Raw genomic sequence first — 22,545 nt, forward strand, 5'->3', positions numbered from 1 at the left:
TAAATAATAAGAGTGATGACGTGATTAAGTATTTTATTCGTTATTCAATAATATAAATATTTCTCAATCGCTATAAAATGAAAACCATAAGATCAATCCAATTGGTCGCTGGTGTACATCCGACTCGAAGGACCTATTCAGTTCCGTTTCATCTATACCATATCTGCAAGCAATTACTAAAAAATGTCTCAATAATATAAATATTTCTCAATCGCTATAAAATGAAAACCATAAGATCAATCCAATTGGTCGCTGGTGTACATCCGACTCGAAGGACCTATTCAGTTCCGTTTCATCTATACCATATCTGCAAGCAATTACTAAAAAATGTCTTTAATGCTTATTTATATTGATAACATACCTAGTTCTAATATTACACACAACTGACTACTATTAATGGCAAATATTTGTTGATCAACAATGTTGCTAGAGATGTTGATCTTTTGACTTTAGGAAAACTTTTGGTGGTGGGAAATGTGCGTGGAGCTGGTGAGAACCAAAGGGAATGGTGACATGGCGGTAACATAGATAAACGTTTATTCACAGAATATAAAAACAAAACATATAAAAACAATTGAACACTACAAAAAAGTAGGTAAGGCACACCCCGGACACTCCATACAAAATTATCGTTTTGACAGTCACACTGAAGAAGAAGAAGAAGAAGAAGACACTGCAAATGTGTGTGTTAACGCTTTATGGTTGGCACATTTGTGACTAGCGTAAAAAAAAATTCGCGATTTTCTGATGAAATACATCCGTAAACAGCACAATATCTAAACATTTTCTACGAAAAAATATAACCACAAATCCAAAATAATAAAATTACTTTAAGTCAATTTGTTAATGTTGTCAATCTTCGTTGCGTATCGTCCTTGTAGAAAAATGCGGTCCATTTATAGCATGATCGTGCAGGGTGAGGTAAGTGTTTAATTTTGGCGGGAGGCGGAGGGTGTCCGTTCTGTAGCGTTTAGCTACTATTACGTATTCTGTGGATAAAAGACAAACTCACCAGTAAGTGGTGATCAATGGTGGGGCATGTGCGTGGGGTTGGTGATGGCAGCAAGGCGCGTGTACGTGGTGCGCGGTCGGGCCCGCGCGGGGGACTCCCCGCCACCCGCCTCGCTCTTGAACACCGCCACACAGCGCCACTGGTTCAGGTATTGCACTGGAACAATTATTTGCATATTATTATCACACTAGCTTTCCGCCCGCGGCTTCGCCCGCGCTTTCAAAAAAACCCGCATAGTTCCCGTGGGATTTCCGGGATAAAACCTATCCTATGTGTTAATCCAAGTTACCCTCTATATGTGTGCTAAATTTATTTATTTCAATAAGGATCACCAACATGACATACACTGATAACATAGATAAAAGCATTAAAGTAATTACAATCGTAGACATAGTGCTGTCACAATTATAGGCAACCACCACTAACAAATACAACATTAAAAATTTCATTGTAATCGGTTCAGTAGTATTTGCGTGAAAGAGTAACAAGCACACACACACACATCCTCACAATCTTTCGCATTATAATATTAGAAGAACATTTCACTACACAACCTTATTTTTTTAAATAGAGTGGGCAAACATGTTAGTGGATTGTCTGGAGATAAGAGAATCCACTGCTCAAAAGCGCCTATAGAAGTAGAATCTATGCTTCTGTCAATAGTACTATCTAGATACGAAATCAAAACTAAATTCTGTTAGTACATCAAATTATTAACATTGATCTTAATATTCGTCAATCAGTTAAAGAAATTAAAAATTGACAAAAAAAAACACATTCGCACTAATAATATTAATGCTGCAAAAACTAAAAAAAACAACATTTTTTCCTTACTTTTCCAAAGTCGCACGCAACAATCGTCCCCGGAAGAGGCCAAGAGTGTGCCGGTGACGTTCCACGACACGCGCCACACGCACGAGTTGTGGTCTTCGAACGCGGCGAGTACTTCGCTGCGGAATCGAACCCCGCACCCATTGCTGTTGCTCGATGACTCACTGAACAAAAAAATTTCAAAATACCCTCATTTTTTTTGTAAACATGAAGATTAAAAAATTGCGTCACATAGTAGTAAGAAAGGTAAATATCGACAAACTATTAAATATCTAGTTACGACGAAGTTCTAATATCATATTTTCATCCGGTTTGAAAATTAGGCGAGTCACTATAATAATAAAATATAATAAAATACAAAAATAGTTATTTTTATCGATATGTAAACAAAAGAAAATAAATAGACATTTTTTATTACAATCTTTTAGCATATAAATTACTTTTTAAAATAAATACAACTATGAAAAAAATGAAAATAAGCAATCAATAAATTAAAATAAGCATACTCACGGTAGAGGTTCAATTTTAATAATCCGAACATCCTTAGTAGCAACGGCTAGCAAATGGAAGGAACGTCCGAGGTTTGGTGCGAAGGCCAAATCGTTGACAGGCTCTACAACAGACGAGAGACATTCCGTGCGCGTCCAGCGGCGGGAGGCTTCACTGTATCTGTGAGACATTTTATATTATACTAAACATGCAGCGTGGTTTCACTCGCCGTCGAATTCACAAGAAAAACAAGAGTATTTACATCATAGCAAAATTGATTGATGATTCTAAAATATTGACTATGGAGTTTCATGTCGGTTCTTCTCTGAAGAAACTCCTTTCCGAGTAGGTGGTAAATAAAATTGAATAAATAAGTTTGAGGTTGAGTTGATATTCCCGGAATCATATTCACACATAGAATATATATTAATAAAAATATGTTTAACTTCCATATTAGATTTTGAAAAGTAAAACTTACTCATATATAAAAACTTTTCCGTTGCAAGTTTTATCGCTTTGTGAGTTCGCATTAGCGACATTTGGCTCGTCGCTACCCACGGCTATCATAGGTGGATTGGAATTCACTCTGCAAATAAATTAAATTAATATAAAATCTAATACGCACATACTATAAATTAAAAATATTACACAGTTCAAAAAATAATAAATTAATAACATCACTGAAAAAATTGCTTGGAAAAAACATTTTCTACATTGGTTTCGTATTTTTTTAAGATATATCTATTACAAGCAATAAGTAGTGTATGTTTATTGGTTCGTCCAGTTTAAAAAAAATGTATATTGTATATTTTCTTATGTTGCATTCCATTGACTAAAGCTTTTTTTTAAAATCAGAGTTAAATATTCTTTTAAACTGGATTGTGGTCTTATATATTTTACCTTGATAGTGATGGATTCCAGGAGAGACAGCTGATGGACACTTTAGTGGGTATTTCATGCTGTAGGGTCCACTGTGCTAAATTCATTACATCGGGAGCTTCATATATTCTGAAATAGTATTGATCATTTTGAATTATTGTTACCAAATTCTTGAAAAATATCTATCTTCTATGACATAAGCAAAATATATTTGGATCTAATAAAAACATATATTTACAGAAAAAGCAATGAATTAAGCTTTTAACTAAAGAGCAATATAAATAGGTTGTGTACAATTATTGTAGAAATGTGTAGATTGTAGAATTAAGAATTAAGTCTAACAGTGATTTTCTTTTTTACATATTTCTCAGTGATTATAAATTTTGCCCCAATATTAAAAAAATCAATATGTACAATGCTAAGTTTATTAATAAGTCATTTTCTAATTAAAACTAGAGTTACCTAATAATACCATCCGCTGAGCAAGTGACTAGCTGAAGCCCTAAGTGCTTTGGTCCAAACTTAACGTCCGTCACTGATGTCCTCGAGTCAACCAGGTTTGATCGTTTTACCCAGGTTCGGAGGCCTTTTTCTGCACCACTTGATGTTGTGTCACCTTACAAAATAATACTAGAATTGGTGATGTTACTTTTAAAAAGAAACAAGCAAAAGAAAATGAATATTACTTATCTATACTAATATTATAAAGCTGAAGAGTTTGTTTGTTTGAACGCATTAATCTCAGGAACTACTGGTCCGATTTGAAAAATTATTTTGGTGTTAGATAGCCCATTTAACGAGGATGGCTTTAATTTAATATATTATCACGCTAAGACCAACAGGAGCAGAGACATGCGGGTGAAACCATGGGGCACAGCAAGTTAGTTATAAGTAATTTAAAAGAATGAGATTAGTATTTGATGATTTTAAGGAATATTATTGACATTCATACTTATGCCTATTGAATATTTATACATTTTTATACCTAGAAGCAACTCTTGTTTTCGATCCACTATCAGAATATTGTAGTACTTTTATTTATCACCTGAGTAATATTACTAATATCAGTTTTACCAAGCTATTTTTACTACATAAACTACTACTAATACATAATCATGAATAGAAAAAAGGAAGCATACCAACTTCTTCCCAAATTGCGGCTGTTCTATCAAAGGAGCATGTGGCCAGCACTTGCCCAAACTCAGGGTGCGCCCAAGTGACCTTCCACACCGAACCGTGGTGCGCTTTCCAGCTTGCTGTGAGCTTCCAACCACCTTCGCCATCAGAATCCCAGACCTAAGAACATTATTTAACCAACTGGATATTATAAATAAACTATAAAATATAAATGGAGAACTTGGAAGACGTTAATTTAATAATTGCAAAAAAAGACGGGTTGCACTCCGGGAGTGCCGGCAGAAGTGAAAACTTGATTATTAACGTTCAGCATGTTTGATATTTTGGAATGGTATCCGTCTTACGCATGGAATATAAGGGCTAAAAAAAAATCCGTCTTACGCTTTTTCGATCAGGCCACGTGTCCTGACGCGAGTTTAAGATTGTATGCCCAACGCCGCTAAAGAAGTTTTCACTTCAATATAGCTGTGAATATTTCAAGTACCCAGTTAGAATGGAAACGAAACTTTCAGTGCTTTGTTTACAAAACATTCGGCTTTAAAATTAACGTGCAGAAACTAACAATGTATTCTTTATATTATATTTGGCTGATAATGTGCACTTTTATATTTTAATACGTCTTTATTTCAGCAAGTGTTGATATATTCTTAATTATAAATAACAACATAACCTACCTTTACATATTGGTCGCTAGAGCAAGTCGCCATTCTTTCTCCGTAAAAGTCATACGCAACATCATGAATTAAATCTTTGTGATCGGCAATAATTGTTTGCGATTCAAATAAGTTATTAACTCCCATTTCACCCATTTGTACGACTTTAAAATATGTATAAAGTAACCGAATTTAAAAATTCACCGATACTGACATTTGATTATGACTGATGACAGTTTCGGTGTTGCACTTTATCCAGTAATATTGGAAAAAAAAATTGCCAGATTTTGCTGCGTTGCGTGATTTTCGTTGTTGGAATCAACCACGAATCAACGCGAACGTACTAAATAAAATTCCGTTCAATTTATCTTGTTCCTCTATATACCCACTGTAAAATAAAAAATTTCGTTTGAACGGCTTTACTGATTTGTAAATCATTAGTAGACTACCGCAGGATTTGTACAATAACTGCTCAGAATGCCGATACTGTTGAAATATTTTAACAACAACAAATATTCTTGGTAAACGAAAAATTGAAATCGAATTTTGCTATGGCCTATGGCTATTCTACACTACTTAGATCATTAACTTAATGATCTAAGCTACACTACGATAAAATATGTTAAGATAGTTGACATGGTAACAGCAATTATTTAGTTAATCTTAACTACCAGAATCCAGTATAAAGTGAAAATTCCTTTTTTATGTGGATTGTGGAAGATTAGCAATCTTCTCCTCATTAGGTAAGGATATTCCAGGTCTAGTAAATAAAACAATAAATAACATGCTAACATATTTTTATTAGTAATACAAATGCAATTTCACAGCTTGCAGATAACATTCCAGTACTTAATTATATCACTTTTAAAATGGCACAAACTAAAATACAAAATAATATTGAAAAAATCACGTAATAAAATTCACACATAATGTAACCATCACTGCAATTATCATAAAATAACATTTTTTTAGATGGATCTGGTTTTTTCTAGATATTATAATTGATGTGCATTTATTTAACTATAAATATTAATTTGTCACATTATTTTTTAAATCAATTATTTATTCTATAAATACTATCATTATTTGGGGCAATAATTTACTGGCAATTCATTAGAAACAATTCATTAAAAAATACCTAAGAGATTCTTATGAACATTTTAGTCTAAATTTAAAATTTTTGTAATATTTGTAAATTCGATTTTGTTACATAAAACACTTAAAATGAGTTTTTTTCAGATTTCAACTGATCTACCTGTAGAACTAGCTTTCTGTTAGCTTCAATTAGTGCATTTTGGTTTTGAACCAATGTATCTATTTGATTGCTCATATTGCCCAACTGCTTTTCAAGATACAGCTTTTGCTTTGTTAGTTCCATCATGGTGTTTAGGAAATACCTTCTATTATCGTCAGCAACATATGATAATGATAGTTTAATGAAATCCTTTAGCTCTTCAACAGTCTTATTATCTATACCTACGGGTTGTAAGCTTGCCTGCCTTATGTTAGTATTTGAGGTTCGCCCATCATCTGGTACTCCATTGATGACTAAGGGAGATGGAAAAATAATATTATCACCACCTCGACTGCTCAATGGTGTGGAAGCTTTATTTATATTCTTCTCAGCATCTAGTTGGCGATACCTCAACTCAATTTTATCACTCTTTCTGAAGTGTTCAGGGGATTTGTTGAATTCATCTTCAAAGTCGACATTTGATTTATCATCCAAACCCATCATAACAAGGAAGGAATCAGCTTTATTGTCACTGGTGGATCTCTTCACCTCACTTCCTTGGACATCAAGACTGACTTTAGGAGGTGTGTTATTAACATAAAACAAATCTGAGTTCCTACTTCGAACGGGAGACTGCACTTTCATTGGACTATTGCATTCAACTCTTTCATTAATACTCAATTCTGTTGATAATGTTTTCTTTCTGTGTGGTTGGAAAGCCACTTTCCTCACTTCTTCTTCATGACCTTTTAATATTTTAAATGGCATGGTCAGATCTCTCAAATCATAAATAACAACATAGCCATTTTTTGTACCAAGTGCAACATGATTTTCAGTATTTATCGCCAGCGATGTTAGTGCATATGAAGTTTTTATTGTAGACACTACGTTTTGTAGTCTTGTATCATAAACATGCATTACTTTGTCATATCCAGATGACAGCATAACGTCCCTATTGATGAGGGAAAATGTAAAATCACTGACAGGAGATGCATGTATGTTCTCAAAGAGTGCTTTATCCTTATTTGTAGTTATATCTCTTAATATTACATGACCTTCATCTGTAGCCAGACCTAAGGATGATCTTGACTCATGATGGAACTTCATTGCAGAAATACTTTTAGAGCAATTAAGTTTAACAGTACAAACTGGTATATTGGAGACAAGGCCGTAAATAACTGTATCTCCGTTTTGCATTGATGCAGCTAGACTTGTATTTTTAGAATTGTAACTTATAATATTGACACAAGATGGTGTGGGTGGTGTAGGGAAGGCTTTTGTAACTCCTTTATTTTTTGTATCCCATATCATGACTTCACCATTCTTTGTGCCAATAGCAACATTACGGTGACCGTCTCTGTGGAAACTTGCTGACCAAGAATCTTTGACTGGTATGTGTTGTAAGCTACGCACTTCATGCTCAGCTGGAGTTAGAACTTCTACAAGGCCTTTGGAGTTTACCTAAAATTAAAAAATAAGTTCATATTTTATCATAATTCATAGTAAGATTTGTACCATTTATTAAGATTGCAATTAAGTTAGTAATTGTGTTAGTAAGTAACGAAAGACAGTCGTTGCACGATTTTCTGAAATTTTATAATTATTTAATGATTTATCTCGCTGTTGTTATGTACAGGAATTGGATTTGGTTAATTTAGATTCGAATTATGCAACTGAGCTTTACCAGTGCGATCTAAAATTACCTGTAATAAATATTTGCTATCGTCACTCCAAGAAACATCTCGTAGAACACCGTCGTAACATTTGTAGGACTTTTTCAAATCATAACTGTTTGCATCATAAAGCAAAAGTTGCGAACTCGCTGACGATAAATACATTTTTTTCTTATTCTTATTAGATCATGGATATATTTGATGTATTTCCTTAAGTATTATGAGCTAAAGGTAACGATTTATTTATAATTTTAGATGTTTATTTCATTTTAAAACGACGACATTGAAGAAACGTTTAATTTTGACAGTTCCTGTCGTATGTCAAGTGAGACATAAACACACTACACAGTACACACTACAGATTACATTATATATTTTAACGTGATAACCAACCGGTAAATTCTAATTTCTATAGTCTGTCCACTATAAGAATTGCTTTTTGACAGCTCGATGGGTGATATTATACCAGCCCCGTAATGAGATTGACGTAAGCTGTAGATACGTTTATCTGTAGATACGTTTAAGCTGTAGATACGTTTATCTACAGCTTACGTCAATCTCATACATTCGTAGTTTTTCTTAGTCTATTCTAAGGGCGTATTCAGAAAGAAAGCTTGAAACTTATAAGCGCTTATAAGCGCTTATCGGCGCTTATAAGCGCTGGTAACCCGCGCAGGAAAATATATGAACATGCGCTTATAAGCGCTGACAAGTTCCAACAAGTTTCAACAAACTTGTCGGCGCCGATCAGCGCTTATAAGCGCATGTTCATATATTTTCCTGCGCGGGTTACCAGCGCTTATAAGCGCCGATAAGCGCTTATAAGCGCTTATAAGTTTCAAGCTTTCTTTCTGAATACGCCCTATTGAACGCTACGCTAACAGAAAGCCACTTGACTAGGGGGCAGAAGTGATGTTCAAAAGATTATCGATTGTGATACTATTTCAATTATAAATTCAAAATATTATCATAAATCGAATCAGGTACGTAAATACTAATAAGAGTACTAATAAGATATGTAATAATAAGACCACATATCTACAGTGCCGTCTTTAAGGCAGGGCCCGCAGGGCCCTGGCCCGAGGCCCCGAGGTAGGCAGGGGCCCCACAATTCTGAAAATTTTCGATATACAACAACAAATTTTATAACATAATAAGAAAAATATCAAATCACACACTTGGTAAAATAGAAATTATAATATTTATTGAACTCTCATATTATGTGGGGTGTTAAGAGACGGGGTTACGATTTAGCCTATTGCGTTATTGTAAACTGAAAAATGATAAAGTTAAAATTTAAGGATTTTCCATCCCTTACATAGGCCCCAGCCAGTACCTTGGCCCATAGCCTCGTTGATCCTAAAGACGGCACTGCATATCTATGCATTGTATGTTAAAACTAAACTAAACTAATATTTTATTATTTATTGGTTTCTATCTTACAATTTGGTTGTCTTTACGTTTAAATTATATAATATAATAGAAGAGTTTTTCTGTATCGGATATATTTTACAGAGTATTTCTATCGATTATTTTAATCTATCGACCCATCATTGAATAATTCTGTGTCTCAGAGCAATAAACCTATAGAGTACTTGTATCGAGCGTATACAATTTACATATATTTGTTTCTCTCTATCTGAAGAAAACGTCGTATGAAAGAATGAGATAGCTATAGACTACAAGCTACGTTTCAACATAGTCATGGCACCATTTTTACTATAGGTACGTATTTAGATAGATAGAAGGTGATAGTGATGGGATGTGCTTCAATCGATAAAATCGTGAATGCATTTTGCATTTACGGTTTCGTGAAATAATAAATAATAATAAAAAAACAAAATTAATCATAAATTTCAGTTGAATACATTATTTGTTTAATCCTACGAATATAATAAATGCGAAATTATGCGAGAATGGATAACTTTCTCTTTCACTGCTGAACCGATTACAATGAAATTTTGTACATACACACATAGGATAGGTTTTATACCGGAAATCCCACGTGAACGGGAACTGTGCGGGATTTTCTTTAAAAACGCGGGCGGAAAGCTAGTATATTTTAAAATAAATTTTAAAACTTGAAATGTAACTAATTTAAAATAAAGATCAATTAAAGGAGTGAGGAGAAAGGCACAGTCAGCATGAATTTTAACAAGTTCACAAAAGGACAGTCTTAAAGAAAATATTTTCCTTACATCCTACTAATAAAGCGAAAGTTTGTGAGGATGGATGTTTGTTACTCTTTCACGCGAATACTACTAAACCGATTACAATGAAATTTGGAAAAATTACTTTTGATCCCGTAAATCCCACAGGAATGGGAACTATGCGGGTTTTTCTTTGAAAACGCATGTATATTAAGTATGTATTTCAATAGTAGTTTCTCATCTATGAGAACTGTCATTTAATCAACCGTTTAATTTTGCACATAGTTACACATTTAAAGCAAATGTGTAAAAAAATTTCCAAATAAAAATTCACTCACACACAAATGTATTTATTATCTAAAGGAACAAAAAAAAAACGTAAGCGTAAGATTGCACAATTCTTCTAGAGTATCCATCTTGATAACACGCAGGCTCGAAATGCAGTGAACACAATCTAGCAAATTTCGACGGCGTCCAATCTACACGTCTCATGTTTTATACCCATTTTTTATTTAGCTCTGGAAATCTAAAACAAAATGAATTTATTAATAATCTAAAAGAGAAACAACAAACTAAACAGATAAGTCAAATAAAACAACCACGTGGTATTTTTTATTTTCCTGCTGTAGAAAATTTACATCTATTATTTGCTACAACAACTACATATAAATCTGATATAAGAAACAAAATAAATAAATCAACGTTAATATGAAATAGATTTTTTGTCATAAATCGATAATATACGCTAAATGTGTTACAACACTACGGTGGTAGACAAAATGCCAAACGTGATAATATTGTGACATTTTTTTAAAATTATTTTATTCTTTTGTATTCCACAACCCCATAAAGTGGGTAAATGTTACAGTTACAACATAAACTTATAAAAAAGCGCTTGATAAAACCTTCAAATAGGGTTAGAACATAAATATTTATCAATTTGCTGAAAATCACTTACCGATGGAAAGATATTTTTTCATTGTTTTCATCCAAAACTCCCATTCGACTAGTAATAGCCGGTAGCTAAACATACAATAGTCATTTTAGCACACTGACAAATAAAAAGAAACACTATACACTTTATATTTTCTAAATATTTCGTTAAAAACACTTGACGCACCGAGACCTCCAGCTGGAAGGCAAACAAAACATAGCCGGCGCGCTACGTTTGAAGACAGTGCAGATACTCTATCGCTATCTCAATCTGACTTATGCTGTTATTGACTAAGAGTAAGTATATTAGAAAATATGTATTTTGTTCTGTCTCAATATAACCCTTATTAAAACGCTGGGAGCTATACTTCCCACGTCTCAGATTGAAGTAAATCGTGTTTTATTTTTATATGCTTAAACCTAATGCAGTGTAATATTTATCTAGGCAATCTTAACATTTTAGAGAACTTTTTTTCATAGAAACACTTTTCAGAGAATTATCACATGTCATGGTAAACACACGTCAAAGTTAGGTGACGTAATTTTGCAGCCGAAAACGACCGTTATTTTTTAGTTTTTGGTGTAGTGCTCAAAAAAAATTAGATAAGTAGATTTGAGTTCTAGCTATGTAAACTAGACTATATTACGGTTGCGTGAAACGTAAAAATATGCCCAGAATCTTTCGTATATACCTTGTTAGAGTCGATTGAAATTAAGTCTTTAAGTGGGAAGATATCATCCCAGTGTTCGTCACTGCACACGACATTCGGAAATTCTATATATAAAATCTGTGTGTCCAAAAAATCTTTTTTAGTTGGTATAAGCAACTTATTTATTGTTATTCGTTATTTCCTGATCAGATAATTAGAAATCTTAACTCAATACATTAGTATTTACCTATTGTTTTTATTTTGTTTTAGAAAAATGCCATTTTTATGTTGAAGTCATTCATTTTTCAATTCCCGAATTCTTCCCTCAGTAAAAGAAACTTGCATTGATGAGTACTTTCACCTCCTTTATTAAAAAACTTGATCTTTATAATTTTTTACGATAACATTAAATTCACAAGTGGAGTCAGGGCAACTAACTAGTGTTTTAAAATATTGATATCTGGAGTGGACACTGGGAGCTATAGTTCCCACCTTTCCAAACTTTTTACAAGAGAGAACAGATGACGGGATATATACTTCCCACCGAAAAAAGGGTACTTCCCCCCCACTAACCCCTTTTTTGTGTGTATTTTTGAAATCTACGACCCAAAATTACCCAGGAACGTATATTACTTTTTTGTTAGCTCCTCCACAGGCTCGCGTTTGAATAAGGGAAAAGAACTCTATAGGTTTATTCCTCTGAGTTCTGTGTAGGCATCACTAAGGGCGCTTGTGCACTACAAGGAATTTTACTGTCCGGCATTCCGATTTTTTACGGTCCGGTGTGGCATGAAAAAACCGATGAATTGCTTGTGCACCTGTCCGTCTTTACTCGGATCAGTGCGATACAGTTCAAGGAAGTATGGCGGTATAATGCTATCATAAATGATTGTTTTCGCATTTTACAAGAAACGAGTAAAAATATAGAAGGTGAAATATTATATTACTTCGTTATAATAAACGAAGTAAAGTACGGTAAAGTAGTTACGGTAAAGTTCCGTAAGAGATTTAAAATGCGTATTTCACTTATTTATTTTAATCGGTGACGAGGAGCTAAATCTATTCCCACTTGAACTTTAACTTACCAATACTTACTTAGATAATAATTATAGGTCAATGTATATAAAATAACAATACCGACTTCTCAAATCTCATTGCCAGCTAAAAGAAAGTAAAACAAGAGCTTGCTTTCAATTGGCATATGTAATAAAAAGAGTAAAATCCAAGCAAGTGGGCACTCGAAAACAATTATACCTACAGCGACTCGTAAACTCAAAAAACCATCCGGAATAGGGAAAAGTAAAATGTCGGACAGTAAAATTACGTATAGTGCACAAGCTAGTATTTACATTAATTGCGTGCCATACCGGACCGTAAAAAATCGGAATGCCGGACCGTAAAATTCCTTGTAGTGGACAAACGCCCTAAGTGGGCGGGACCTGTCCATGAAGTACGATAATTATTTGTATGACATTTTAACATAGACAATACAATCCTACATAGGCGTGAAGCTGTCAAAAAGCAAATAATTTAATGGACAGAGGGTACTCTGTGGACAGAGTATACCGTAAACACTGTTGTTTTCAGTTTTGTCATTTGTGTGACGTGTCCCAAATTTTAACAAAAGGTAAATAATCAATGTTTATACCCTTATTCATATTACATTTAAATAAAATTACTTAATTTTATAATGATTTGATGAATTTACATAACTCTGTAAGGTTTAATATGTTACCTACTTTATCGAGCGGCATAATATAACCTACTATTAATTAAACTAATACAGAGGTTCCTATTTCTACGTATATTATGCGATTTACAGCTACTTTGTACATGTTTTCAGAGACCGCACCATGATTACCGACATTCAGCTGGCAGTTTTCTCGAATATCCTTGGCGTATCCATATTTCTACTCGTTATCCTATATCACTACATCAATGCGAATAGCAGCAAGTAAGGTAAGCAATCACTCTTCAAAGCTTTTCATATTTAATGCCAGATAGTGTTTGAAAATGCTAATTTCACAAAAATTTCACTATGAAACTTGATGTGTTCTATATTTTGATACAAATATATACTTAATATGTTCTTATACTTAATACATAACAAGAGGAAATGAAAGTTATATGCACTGTATATAATATATTTTGTAAATTAATAATATAATTGTTTCCAACAACTAAACCTCTTTAGAGCCAGCGCGCACGAGCAACTTTGTCTCCGCAACTATTTTGTCTCCGCAACTATTTTGTCTCCGCAACTATTTTGTCTCTCCCACCTATGGGCTAGTATGAAAGTGCGCGCACGTAGCGACGCAACTCCCCATACAAATTGATGGGAGAGACAAAATAGTTGCGGAGACAAAGTTGCTCGTGCGCGCTAGCTCTTAGGAAACGCTGTTGAATTGTAAAATCAGATTTTATTTAACCAACGGTTTAGAACTAAGTAGTCTAGTAAGTCCCATTTTTCCTTCTAGGGGTAAAGGGGCAGATGCATTATTCATATATCTGTTTCACTGATCGATTCTCTTTAGTAGTCCCGAAGTAGGTGATAAGCCTTGTTCTGCCTGACTGAGACTTCTTTTTCTTCATCTTCACCAGGAATCGAACACAGGACTGCTTGATTCTATGCTCACCCGTTAATCCCTGTACCAAAGACGTTAATGTCACACTTAACTTATGTATCACTTGATGCCAATATTCATGCAGATTAAAAAGTTGTATAATAAAAAAAAATCATCATAGTCAATTTGTGTTAACCAACATTTTTAGATAAAGAGTCCCAAAATTTTGATGAAAAAATTTAATTATAACTAGCTTTCCGCCTGCGGCTTCGCCCGCGTTTTCAAAAAAAAAACCCGCATAGTTCCCGTTCCCGTGGGATTTCCGGGATAAAACCTAGCCTATGTCACTCAGAAATGATGTAGCTTTCCAACAGTGAAAGAATTTTTCAAATCTGCCAAGTAGTTTCGGAGCCTATTCAATTCATACAAACAAACAAACAAACAAAAAATCAAACCTTTCCTCTTTATAATATTTGTATTTATATAATAATTGACTAAATTACTAAAATAAATAATCATCTCCTTACCATAAATTGTAAAGAAATTTGTGGAATACTAAAATATTATTATTTATTACCCATGAATGAAAACATTTTGATATGCTAAGAAATATATAAAAAAAAAAATTAATAGAATACTTAAAAAATTCCAATAAGAAATCTCTTTGAACTATGTAGTAAATATCATAATCATTTCTCTGTTTCAGGCATGAGGCACTGGAGTCACAATTCATCATTAATTTACCAACAATTTATTTAAGAATGTGAATAAATTAAGTTTCCAAATTACTTTTTTTTATTTGATACATATAATTTTGTATGTCACATAAAATAGCTGCGCCCCGCAGGTTCCCAGGTGAAACCGCGGGAAACCCCCAACAGGAGCAGTCCTGTTGTTGCATGCATGCATGATGATAGCTTAAAGCCTTCCTCCATAAATGGGCTATCTAACACCAAAATAATTTTTCAAATCAGACCAGTAGGTGCTGAGATTAGCGCGTTCAAACAAACAATTAAACAAACAAACTCTTCGGCTTTATAATATTATTATATATTATACTAGCGGTCCGCCCCGGCTTCGCCCGTGGTACATATTTACGTTTTCTCTACATAAAAACCATCCTCGTACTTCAAGGAATATAATAAAAAAAGAATTATCGAAATCGGTTCAGCCGTTCTCGAGTTATGCGCTTACCAACACATTTTGCGATTCATTTTTATATATAAGAAGATTATACATGAAGAATGTAGACTTTTAACTATTATATAAACTGCCGAATATGTGATTATGCAGTTGGGAATCTAGTAAAAATACCTATTACAAGAAAACATCACTATTTTCATTTTCGTCATGGATACAGAATGTTTATTGCCATTTATGGAAATAGTTTTCTTCTATCTGCTAACCCATACATACATTTAATACATTGAAATGGCTAGTTTGTAACATACTCAATGGATATAAAATACAAATTTAGTTCTTTTAAATTACACTGTGGCGCTAGTAGTCACGAAATGAATATGGAATGGCTTTTTGAGGTTCTTTGCATACATTTTACAGAATAATGCATGTTTGAAGAATTGCTCATAAAATTAATTACATGTATGAAGCTATGTTGTGGTATTATATTATGCTTGTGGAGTTACTATATTTTGATAGTTACTTTATGATAAAAAAATTATTTACGAAAAAATCTAAGTGTTGCAAAAAATAGGTAAAACAAATATTAAATCGATCGGTTTATTCAAGATAATTAATAAATGTTTTCGACCGACCTTATGTAAAATTTTGTTACTAAAACCACAGAATCACAATGCTTCAGCCGGAAATCGAACCAACCTTAGTTCGTCGTGCGATGGCCCTATTTATTAGTAGATGGTAGTACATAAAACTTTCATGCAAAATGGTTGATTTTTGGCGGGAACAGTAGTTGGAGATTACGGTTAAGGTTACATTTGAAAGAAAGAAAGAAAGAAAGAAAGAAAAAACATTTATTTCAAGGACATTAAAAACCAAAACATTTACATAATAAACAACAACAAAAAACTTAAAACATAAAAAGCAATTATACATTGCAATTATTTAACAAGGTACTTACAACTTAGAAAAGGAAAAAAAAAAGGAGACAAAAAATTACACTAAATTAGTACGGTACGGAGTGTCCTTGAAAAAGGGTTACCAACTCAGCTAAATACTGTACGGCAGTAATGCACGCACAGCGCTGGTTTTCAGTGGCCCCTTATCGTTGTTGAAATTAGAGTGACCTCCATCCCAACAATAAAAAAATAAAGAATTACATATAAAAAAAATAATAACAATAAACCAAATAAATAATAAAACAAAGTGCAGGAATAAACGAAATAAATTAAATAAACAATTATACGTGATAAACTATAAAGATAAGTAGGTACATAAATTGATTAGATATAGATAGATATAGATAGATAGATAAGTACATATATGTATTACATTTCTCATATTTATTCATTTGTTGCCACTAAGGTTGGATCTGTTTCTCTAGTAAAATAATAATGTATTTTTTCTTAAAATTCTCAACCGTAAGAAGGCTGGGAAGAGGCGGTGGTAAATTGTTCCAACACTTAGTGGCACTGTATTTGAAACTACCTCGAAAACTGGCAGAATGGTGTTTAGGAATCATCAATTTGGTCGCAGCTTGCCGCGTTTTGTACGTAGATTGATGATCACCGATCCAAGCCAACTTTTTAAAAAGGTATTGAGGAGATTCAGATTTTATTATATCAAAGAGGAAAGAAGCGAAATGGAGACGTCGTCTACTTTCCATGTTTAATAAACAGGCTTTATTTAAAAATGGCGAAATGTGCTCCCGTGGAGGAATGTTCCAACAGAACCGGGCACATGCGTTTTGTACGCGCTGTATTGCTCGTTTCGTTCGCGACAATATACGACATCCATACACCACATCCATATAATTAAATTTAGATAAGACAAGGCTGTCACAAAGCCTAACACGAAGTTCCGTATTAAGGTATTTTCTGATACGGTACAAAATTTTTAACCGATAGAAGCAGTTAGCTACAGTTACATTGATATATTTTTCAAATCGGAGATTTTCATCAAAAATGATTCCCAAATTTCGAGCTTCAGCAACACGTTTAATAACTTCGTCATTTATGGATATGGGAATGAGACGATTTTGTATGGAGCTGACTACTTTAGGAGTGCCTAAAACCATAAACTTGGACTTATTGGGATTCAGTACAAGTGAATTTCGTCTTGACCATGCGAATAATGAAGCTAAGTCCAAGTTTAAGTTACTTATTGCGGAACGTGTTTCATCCGGGTGGAAGGAAGTAAACAACTGAACATCGTCAGCATATATGTGATACTTACACGATTTTATTTGTTTGACAATGTCGGCGCTATATAATATGAATAAAAGGGGTCCCAAAATAGAGCCTTGAGGAACACCCTTTGTAACTGTTTTACATTCTGATAACCTATTACTGCCATCTTCCATTGCAACTGATACTCGTTGTGTTCGATCACTCAAATAGCTGTTAAACCACTTTACAGTAGATGGACTTAAACCATAATACGTGAGTTTGGATAACAGAAGTGAAATATTTATAGTGTCAAAAGCTCTCGAGTAATCTAACAGTACAAGGACTGTACCTTTCCCTTCATCTTGCGCACAAAGAATGTCATCCATCACATCGGTCACAGCTGTTGTCGTACCTTTGCGTTTTCTGAAGCCAGACTGGCGATCAGGTAAAATATTTTCTTTTTCTATATAGTCCATTAGCTGTTTGTGTACTATCTTTTCTAGAACCTTCGACAGACATGGCAATATGCTAATTGGTCGGAGATCCTTCAAATCCTGCGGATTATCAATTTTTGGTATGGGACGTACTAGCGCGTTACGCCACAGACTTGGGAAGGTACCAGTTGCAAAAGATAGGTTTATGATGTACGTTAAATTTGACAAGGTTGCTGGAAGTGTAAGCTTCAACATATCTAAGGAAATATCATCAATACCAACAGCTTGCGATTTGAGTTCCTGAATAGTACGTAGCACAGTCGACTCATTTACAGGTTTAAAGGAGAAAGAAGCATCACTGTGGCGATGGAACTCAAAGTAAGTTAATGTGGATAGTAGTAAGTTATTTCCAGGGACATCAAGGAAGTGATTATTTAGGGCATCAGGATTGGCAAGATCTTCAGCTAGTAGAGGCTGTTTCTTTGCGTTTATACCAATGTTTTCCTTAATGTGCCTCCACATAATTTTGGGTCTTCTCAAATTTGAATTTATAAATATATCAAAGTACGCCTTTTTTTCACGTTCCAATGCCAAATTTACATATTTTTTTAATTCGATATAATATTTTTTATGTGAATCTGCTCTGGTAAGCCGTGCTTTATTTCGCGCTTCATCACGTAGTCTAAACATCTTTTTGATATTATAAGTAATCCACGGTGGTTGCTTATCCTTAACACGAATTTTCTTGAAGGGAGCATGAATATCAAAGAGCGTTCTGATGTACGAAGTTAGTGTGTTCACTAGTTCATCCACGTTATCAAGAGCAAGCAACGATGTCCAGTTGACCATTTGCAATGATTTGTTGAATTCATCTTTGTTAATGTTTTGTATCGGTCTAAAAGTTATATATTTATGCAAAGCTTTTTCTTTAGATATACTAAGTGCACACGATAAGAATGCATGATGGCTTAATTCCTCAATGTAATCAATTGCAATATTTAGAATAGGCGTATTAGTGCATATTAAATCGAGTAAAGTTTCACTTGAATCCATAAAATGCGTAGGTTGGGAAATATGTTGCGTTAGATTAAAAGTTTGAAGGAAACTTGCAACTCTTCTACTATTCACATGACCACTATTTAACAGATTAACATTAAAATCACCCATAAGCACAAGATTATCATACCATGAAAATGAACTAATGGAATCTGTCAAAGCATCCAAAAACGTATTAATGTCCAACCAAGGCGGCCGATATGCTGTACCAACAATAGTAACCTGACTATTAAGGGAGAAATTCAGCCACATCTGTTCGACACTGTCAGCGATGGGGTGAGACATTATCCGAACCGATATACCTTCTCTAATATAGAATCCAACACCCCCGCCTCGAGTGCGGACACTAGTCGGTCGCGGTATGTGACGCAGTCTGTAACCAGGTACGGCAGGCGCACGTCCATCTTCACCCTCGCGCAGCCAGGTTTCGTTTATGGCCATGATATCTACGTTATGACGCTCCATTGCCACAAGGAACTCGTCGTGCTTTGTACATAGTGAACCAGGATTTAAAAAACCAACTCGTAATTTTGTTCTTTTAGATATCATTATGAATTATTTTATGATTTGAAATAATATAATAAATATTTAGTTGGGTAGCATTGTTAATAGGGTTTAAATTATTCGTAGAATATAAAATACAGTAAAAGAAGTTTAATTTATTAGTGATATAAAAATAATTTAAAAACGATACTAATATAATAAATATCATACATACTATGCATTGGGCATCCCTACCGTACATTAAAAGAACATACACAGAAAATATTATTCCATACAACATCATTAAAATACCACATACATAGAACACAATGAAACAAACAACAATCACGGTAAGTAGGCAAAGCAAGACATCACAAACATTTATTACTGTAATGATTGTAGGATGAAAGATAATAATTTTATTAAATCCTTTTCTTGATTTATAAAGTAAAATTACTATATTACAATGAACGTTTAAACAAAACAAGTATAAGAGTATGAAATTGATAAAGGTTTCTATTACACACACATTTAAAAGGTAGGTACATTTATACAAACAAATTAATATTAATACTGTAACTTTTTTTAAATAACGTTTTAGAAAAATTAATAAAATTTTTATAATATAATAATTATTAAGATGTAGAAAGTTTATACCACTATAATATAAAATTATAAGCCTATGAGACAAACTAACTAAGTTTTTTCGATTTGTAATATAGCTAAGTAATTTTTTTTTACAATATTCATGCATGATCATAAATACACCGTATATAACTTTGCTTTTCATTAAGACTCTGCAACCTATTTTTTTGCTACACATTGATTTTAAATCACACGGATAATAATACCGCGTTATATCATAAAGAACGTAATATATCCTGTCATTAAAATCCCATAAATTTGTCAATAAACACAAACCAAACATCAGCCAAAAATCTTATCTATATCTTCTTTAGAAGAAACAATAAAATACTTTGAGTGTTGATCGCGTCTGACGTAAGTACGGCCGCCCCGCGTCCACACATAGCTCCAGTGTTTAGCGCGCTGTTGCTCGCGCGCCAGGTGGAACAACCAGCGGTTGGTGCGCGTCAGGTGCTCGTTGACGTAGAAGCGGCGGGGCTCGCCGGCGACCAAGCCGGCCGTGTCCGCCCCGCGCCGCACGCGCGCCGCGCGCAGCAACTCGTTGCGTAGGTGGTGGCGGGTTAGCCGCACGACGATCGGCCGCGGACGTGCGGCCACTTTGCGATCACTACTGGTATTTAAGTCCTCCGGATTTTTACGAGTACCAGTACGGTAGGCATTAACTATATCCCGTTCATCTAGTGATATACCTATTTTTTGGGCCAATGTTATAGTTAGGTGTAGCAGATTTTCACCTTTTGTTTCGGGGACGCCCGCAATCTCTATGTCATTAAGTAAATTGTATTGCTCGGAGTCATTAAGACGTGATTTTAAAGAATCTATTTTTTTAGTTACATCGCTAGGCTCCTGTGTTTGAGACTGCGATTCAGACAAGGTACATTCCATACGATCTAGCCGCTCCTCAATACTGTCGAGCCTTCTATCATATTCCGCCATAACAGTACTTATTTTGGACATTTCTTGCCGAAAGCTAGATAGTTCAGAACGAAGCAACTTGATCTCCTGTGCAAGGCATGACATATTATCCGGAGCATCCTCAAAACTATCTGCACTACTATCTTGCTGCGTGTGTAAGTTTTCTGCCGATTTCTGACTTTTATTTTTGCATATTTTGCACATCCATTTCCCATTCGAAAGGGACTTGGGGCTAATGTTATTGCATTGTTTGTGAAATAAGTTGCTACACTTAGTACACTTGGCGCCATCTGTTGTCGACGAGTAGAATTTACCACAGTTTGTGCATTTATTGGCCATAATTACTGGATCTATAATTATTGTACTATGAGTTCGGGTAAGGTTCACAAGAGGGCGTTAATATTAATAATAGTTCGTATTGTATTATAATTTGGTACTATTGAATTAGGATATTTTAAGAGAATAATATGATATTTAAAGTTATTAAATAGTATATCACGAACAAGTTTGTCAGATTAAAAATTTAAGCACCAAACCAAACCGCTAAGTACCTTTAATCACAAATTTGTCGGTACTTGTAAAACAGCTGATTCACAGCTGATGACTGTTTACACTGTTAAACACATAAAGTATATTCTCAATCGATAGGATAACACTACACGTTATGAAACACATAAAAGTCTTTTTAAAAAACACACAATGAAGCATATAGCATAAAGTTTACTATTTTTAAAACTTTTTATTGCTGAGACTAGAAGTGTCACTCTAACTGTCACAACAACGATTTGGTAAGATTGCTTTTTATTACTGCCATTATTGTCATTGGCTGTAATTTATCGCTTGGATACTTTATATCGCCGCAGGGAGCGATTATCGGCAGCCTAGGTCATTTGTAATACTAGAAAAAAAAAACGGTGATGTATTGTAAAGATCGATTCAGTTTTTTGAAGATAAGTTACATCAATAAATAATAGTTATGAGGATAGAACGTTTTTAAATAAAAAAAAGACGTGTGGCACTCGAGGACTGAAGCGGTAAAGCTATTGCATAGCATGCCTTCAAGCCACCTGCCACACCTCCGTGCCCGTCGGAGTGGGGAGCGTGAGGTTTTTTCGTTACGGAAGCTAGTAGAAGCTATGACTTACTTGACTTATGTTCCTGTGTCCCCTAGCTGGGGCAGAGGGCATCCACAGTGCTCCGCCAGGCGTTTCTATCGAGAGCTTCCCTTTTGATTTCGCTCCAGGTTTTCCCGATTTTCTTGGCTTCGTCTATGATTGTCCGCCGCCAGGTTTGTTTAGGACGACCACGCTTACGCTTTCCTTGGGGGTTCCAGTCTAAGGCTTGCCTTGGTATATGATCAGTTTCCCTTCGGAGCGTGTGGCCAATCCAGTTCCACTTGCGGCGTTTAATTTGCTGGTCAATTTAATTTGACCAGTAGAAGCTATGCAATAGCTTAAAATATAAAGATAGCTTATAAATTATTTATTAAAAATATTTTTTGC

General features: G+C 34.3%; 4 protein-coding genes across 4 annotated transcripts in view; 1 reads left to right on the forward strand and 3 right to left on the reverse strand.

The window, feature by feature from the left end:
* Positions 1 to 993: 993 nt before the first annotated feature.
* Positions 994 to 5,222, reverse strand: Nup44A (nuclear pore complex protein Nup44A). The gene is made up of 8 exons (XM_090110899.1): positions 5,023 to 5,222; positions 4,351 to 4,507; positions 3,674 to 3,827; positions 3,233 to 3,340; positions 2,811 to 2,918; positions 2,354 to 2,512; positions 1,847 to 2,007; positions 994 to 1,168 (listed from the first exon to the last, which is right to left on the reverse strand). The coding sequence occupies exons 1-8, from the start codon at positions 5,155 to 5,157 to the stop codon at positions 1,026 to 1,028; spliced, it is 1,125 nt and encodes a 374-aa protein (XP_089967025.1). The 5' UTR covers positions 5,158 to 5,222; the 3' UTR covers positions 994 to 1,025.
* Positions 5,223 to 5,781: 559 nt separating this feature from the next.
* LOC149902030 (protein NEDD1-like) lies at positions 5,782 to 8,206 on the reverse strand. Its single transcript, XM_090110946.1, has 2 exons — positions 7,939 to 8,206; positions 5,782 to 7,696 (listed from the first exon to the last, which is right to left on the reverse strand). Exons 1-2 carry the CDS (start codon positions 8,071 to 8,073, stop codon positions 6,221 to 6,223), a joined length of 1,611 nt encoding a protein of 536 aa, XP_089967072.1. The 5' UTR covers positions 8,074 to 8,206; the 3' UTR covers positions 5,782 to 6,220.
* Positions 8,207 to 8,303: 97 nt separating this feature from the next.
* LOC149902031 (dolichyl-diphosphooligosaccharide--protein glycosyltransferase subunit 4) lies at positions 8,304 to 14,990 on the forward strand. Its single transcript, XM_090110962.1, has 4 exons — positions 8,304 to 8,318; positions 13,205 to 13,268; positions 13,485 to 13,600; positions 14,912 to 14,990. The coding sequence occupies exon 3, from the start codon at positions 13,495 to 13,497 to the stop codon at positions 13,597 to 13,599; it is 105 nt and encodes a 34-aa protein (XP_089967088.1). The 5' UTR covers positions 8,304 to 8,318; positions 13,205 to 13,268; positions 13,485 to 13,494; the 3' UTR covers position 13,600; positions 14,912 to 14,990.
* The window catches only part of LOC149902032 (uncharacterized), a 30,920-nt gene continuing 22,569 nt past the window's right edge, over positions 14,195 to 22,545 (reverse strand). Inside the window, exon 4 of the mRNA XM_090110961.1 lies at positions 14,195 to 14,287. Coding sequence (XP_089967087.1) covers positions 14,274 to 14,287 — 14 coding nt within the window. The 3' untranslated portion in view covers positions 14,195 to 14,273. The remainder of the gene's footprint in view (positions 14,288 to 22,545) is intronic.

The sequence above is a fragment of the Colias eurytheme genome, chromosome 16, assembly GCF_061535395.1.
Source record: "Colias eurytheme isolate Ceu_HAF_F1 chromosome 16, ilColEury1 Martin Lab GWU primary, whole genome shotgun sequence".
NCBI lineage: Eukaryota > Metazoa > Arthropoda > Insecta > Lepidoptera > Pieridae > Colias > Colias eurytheme.

Bases quoted from the DNA above. Each gene is read 5' to 3' on its own strand.
- Nup44A (XM_090110899.1), bottom strand. From the start codon at position 5,157: ATGGGTGAAATGGGAGTTAATAACTTATTTGAATCGCAAACAATTATT. The intron at 3,341-3,673 runs GTAACTCTAGTT...ATACTATTTCAG, and splicing joins TCAGCGGATGGTATTATTAG to AATATATGAAGCTCCCGATG. The intron at 2,513-2,810 runs GTAAGTTTTACT...AATGTCTCACAG, and splicing joins GGAAAAGTTTTTATATATGA to ATACAGTGAAGCCTCCCGCC.
- LOC149902030 (XM_090110946.1), bottom strand. From the start codon at position 8,073: ATGTATTTATCGTCAGCGAGTTCGCAACTTTTGCTTTATGATGCAAAC. The intron at 7,697-7,938 runs GTAATTTTAGAT...TTTTAATTTTAG, and splicing joins ATAGCAAATATTTATTACAG to GTAAACTCCAAAGGCCTTGT.
- LOC149902031 (XM_090110962.1), top strand. From the start codon at position 13,495: ATGATTACCGACATTCAGCTGGCAGTTTTCTCGAATATCCTTGGCGTA.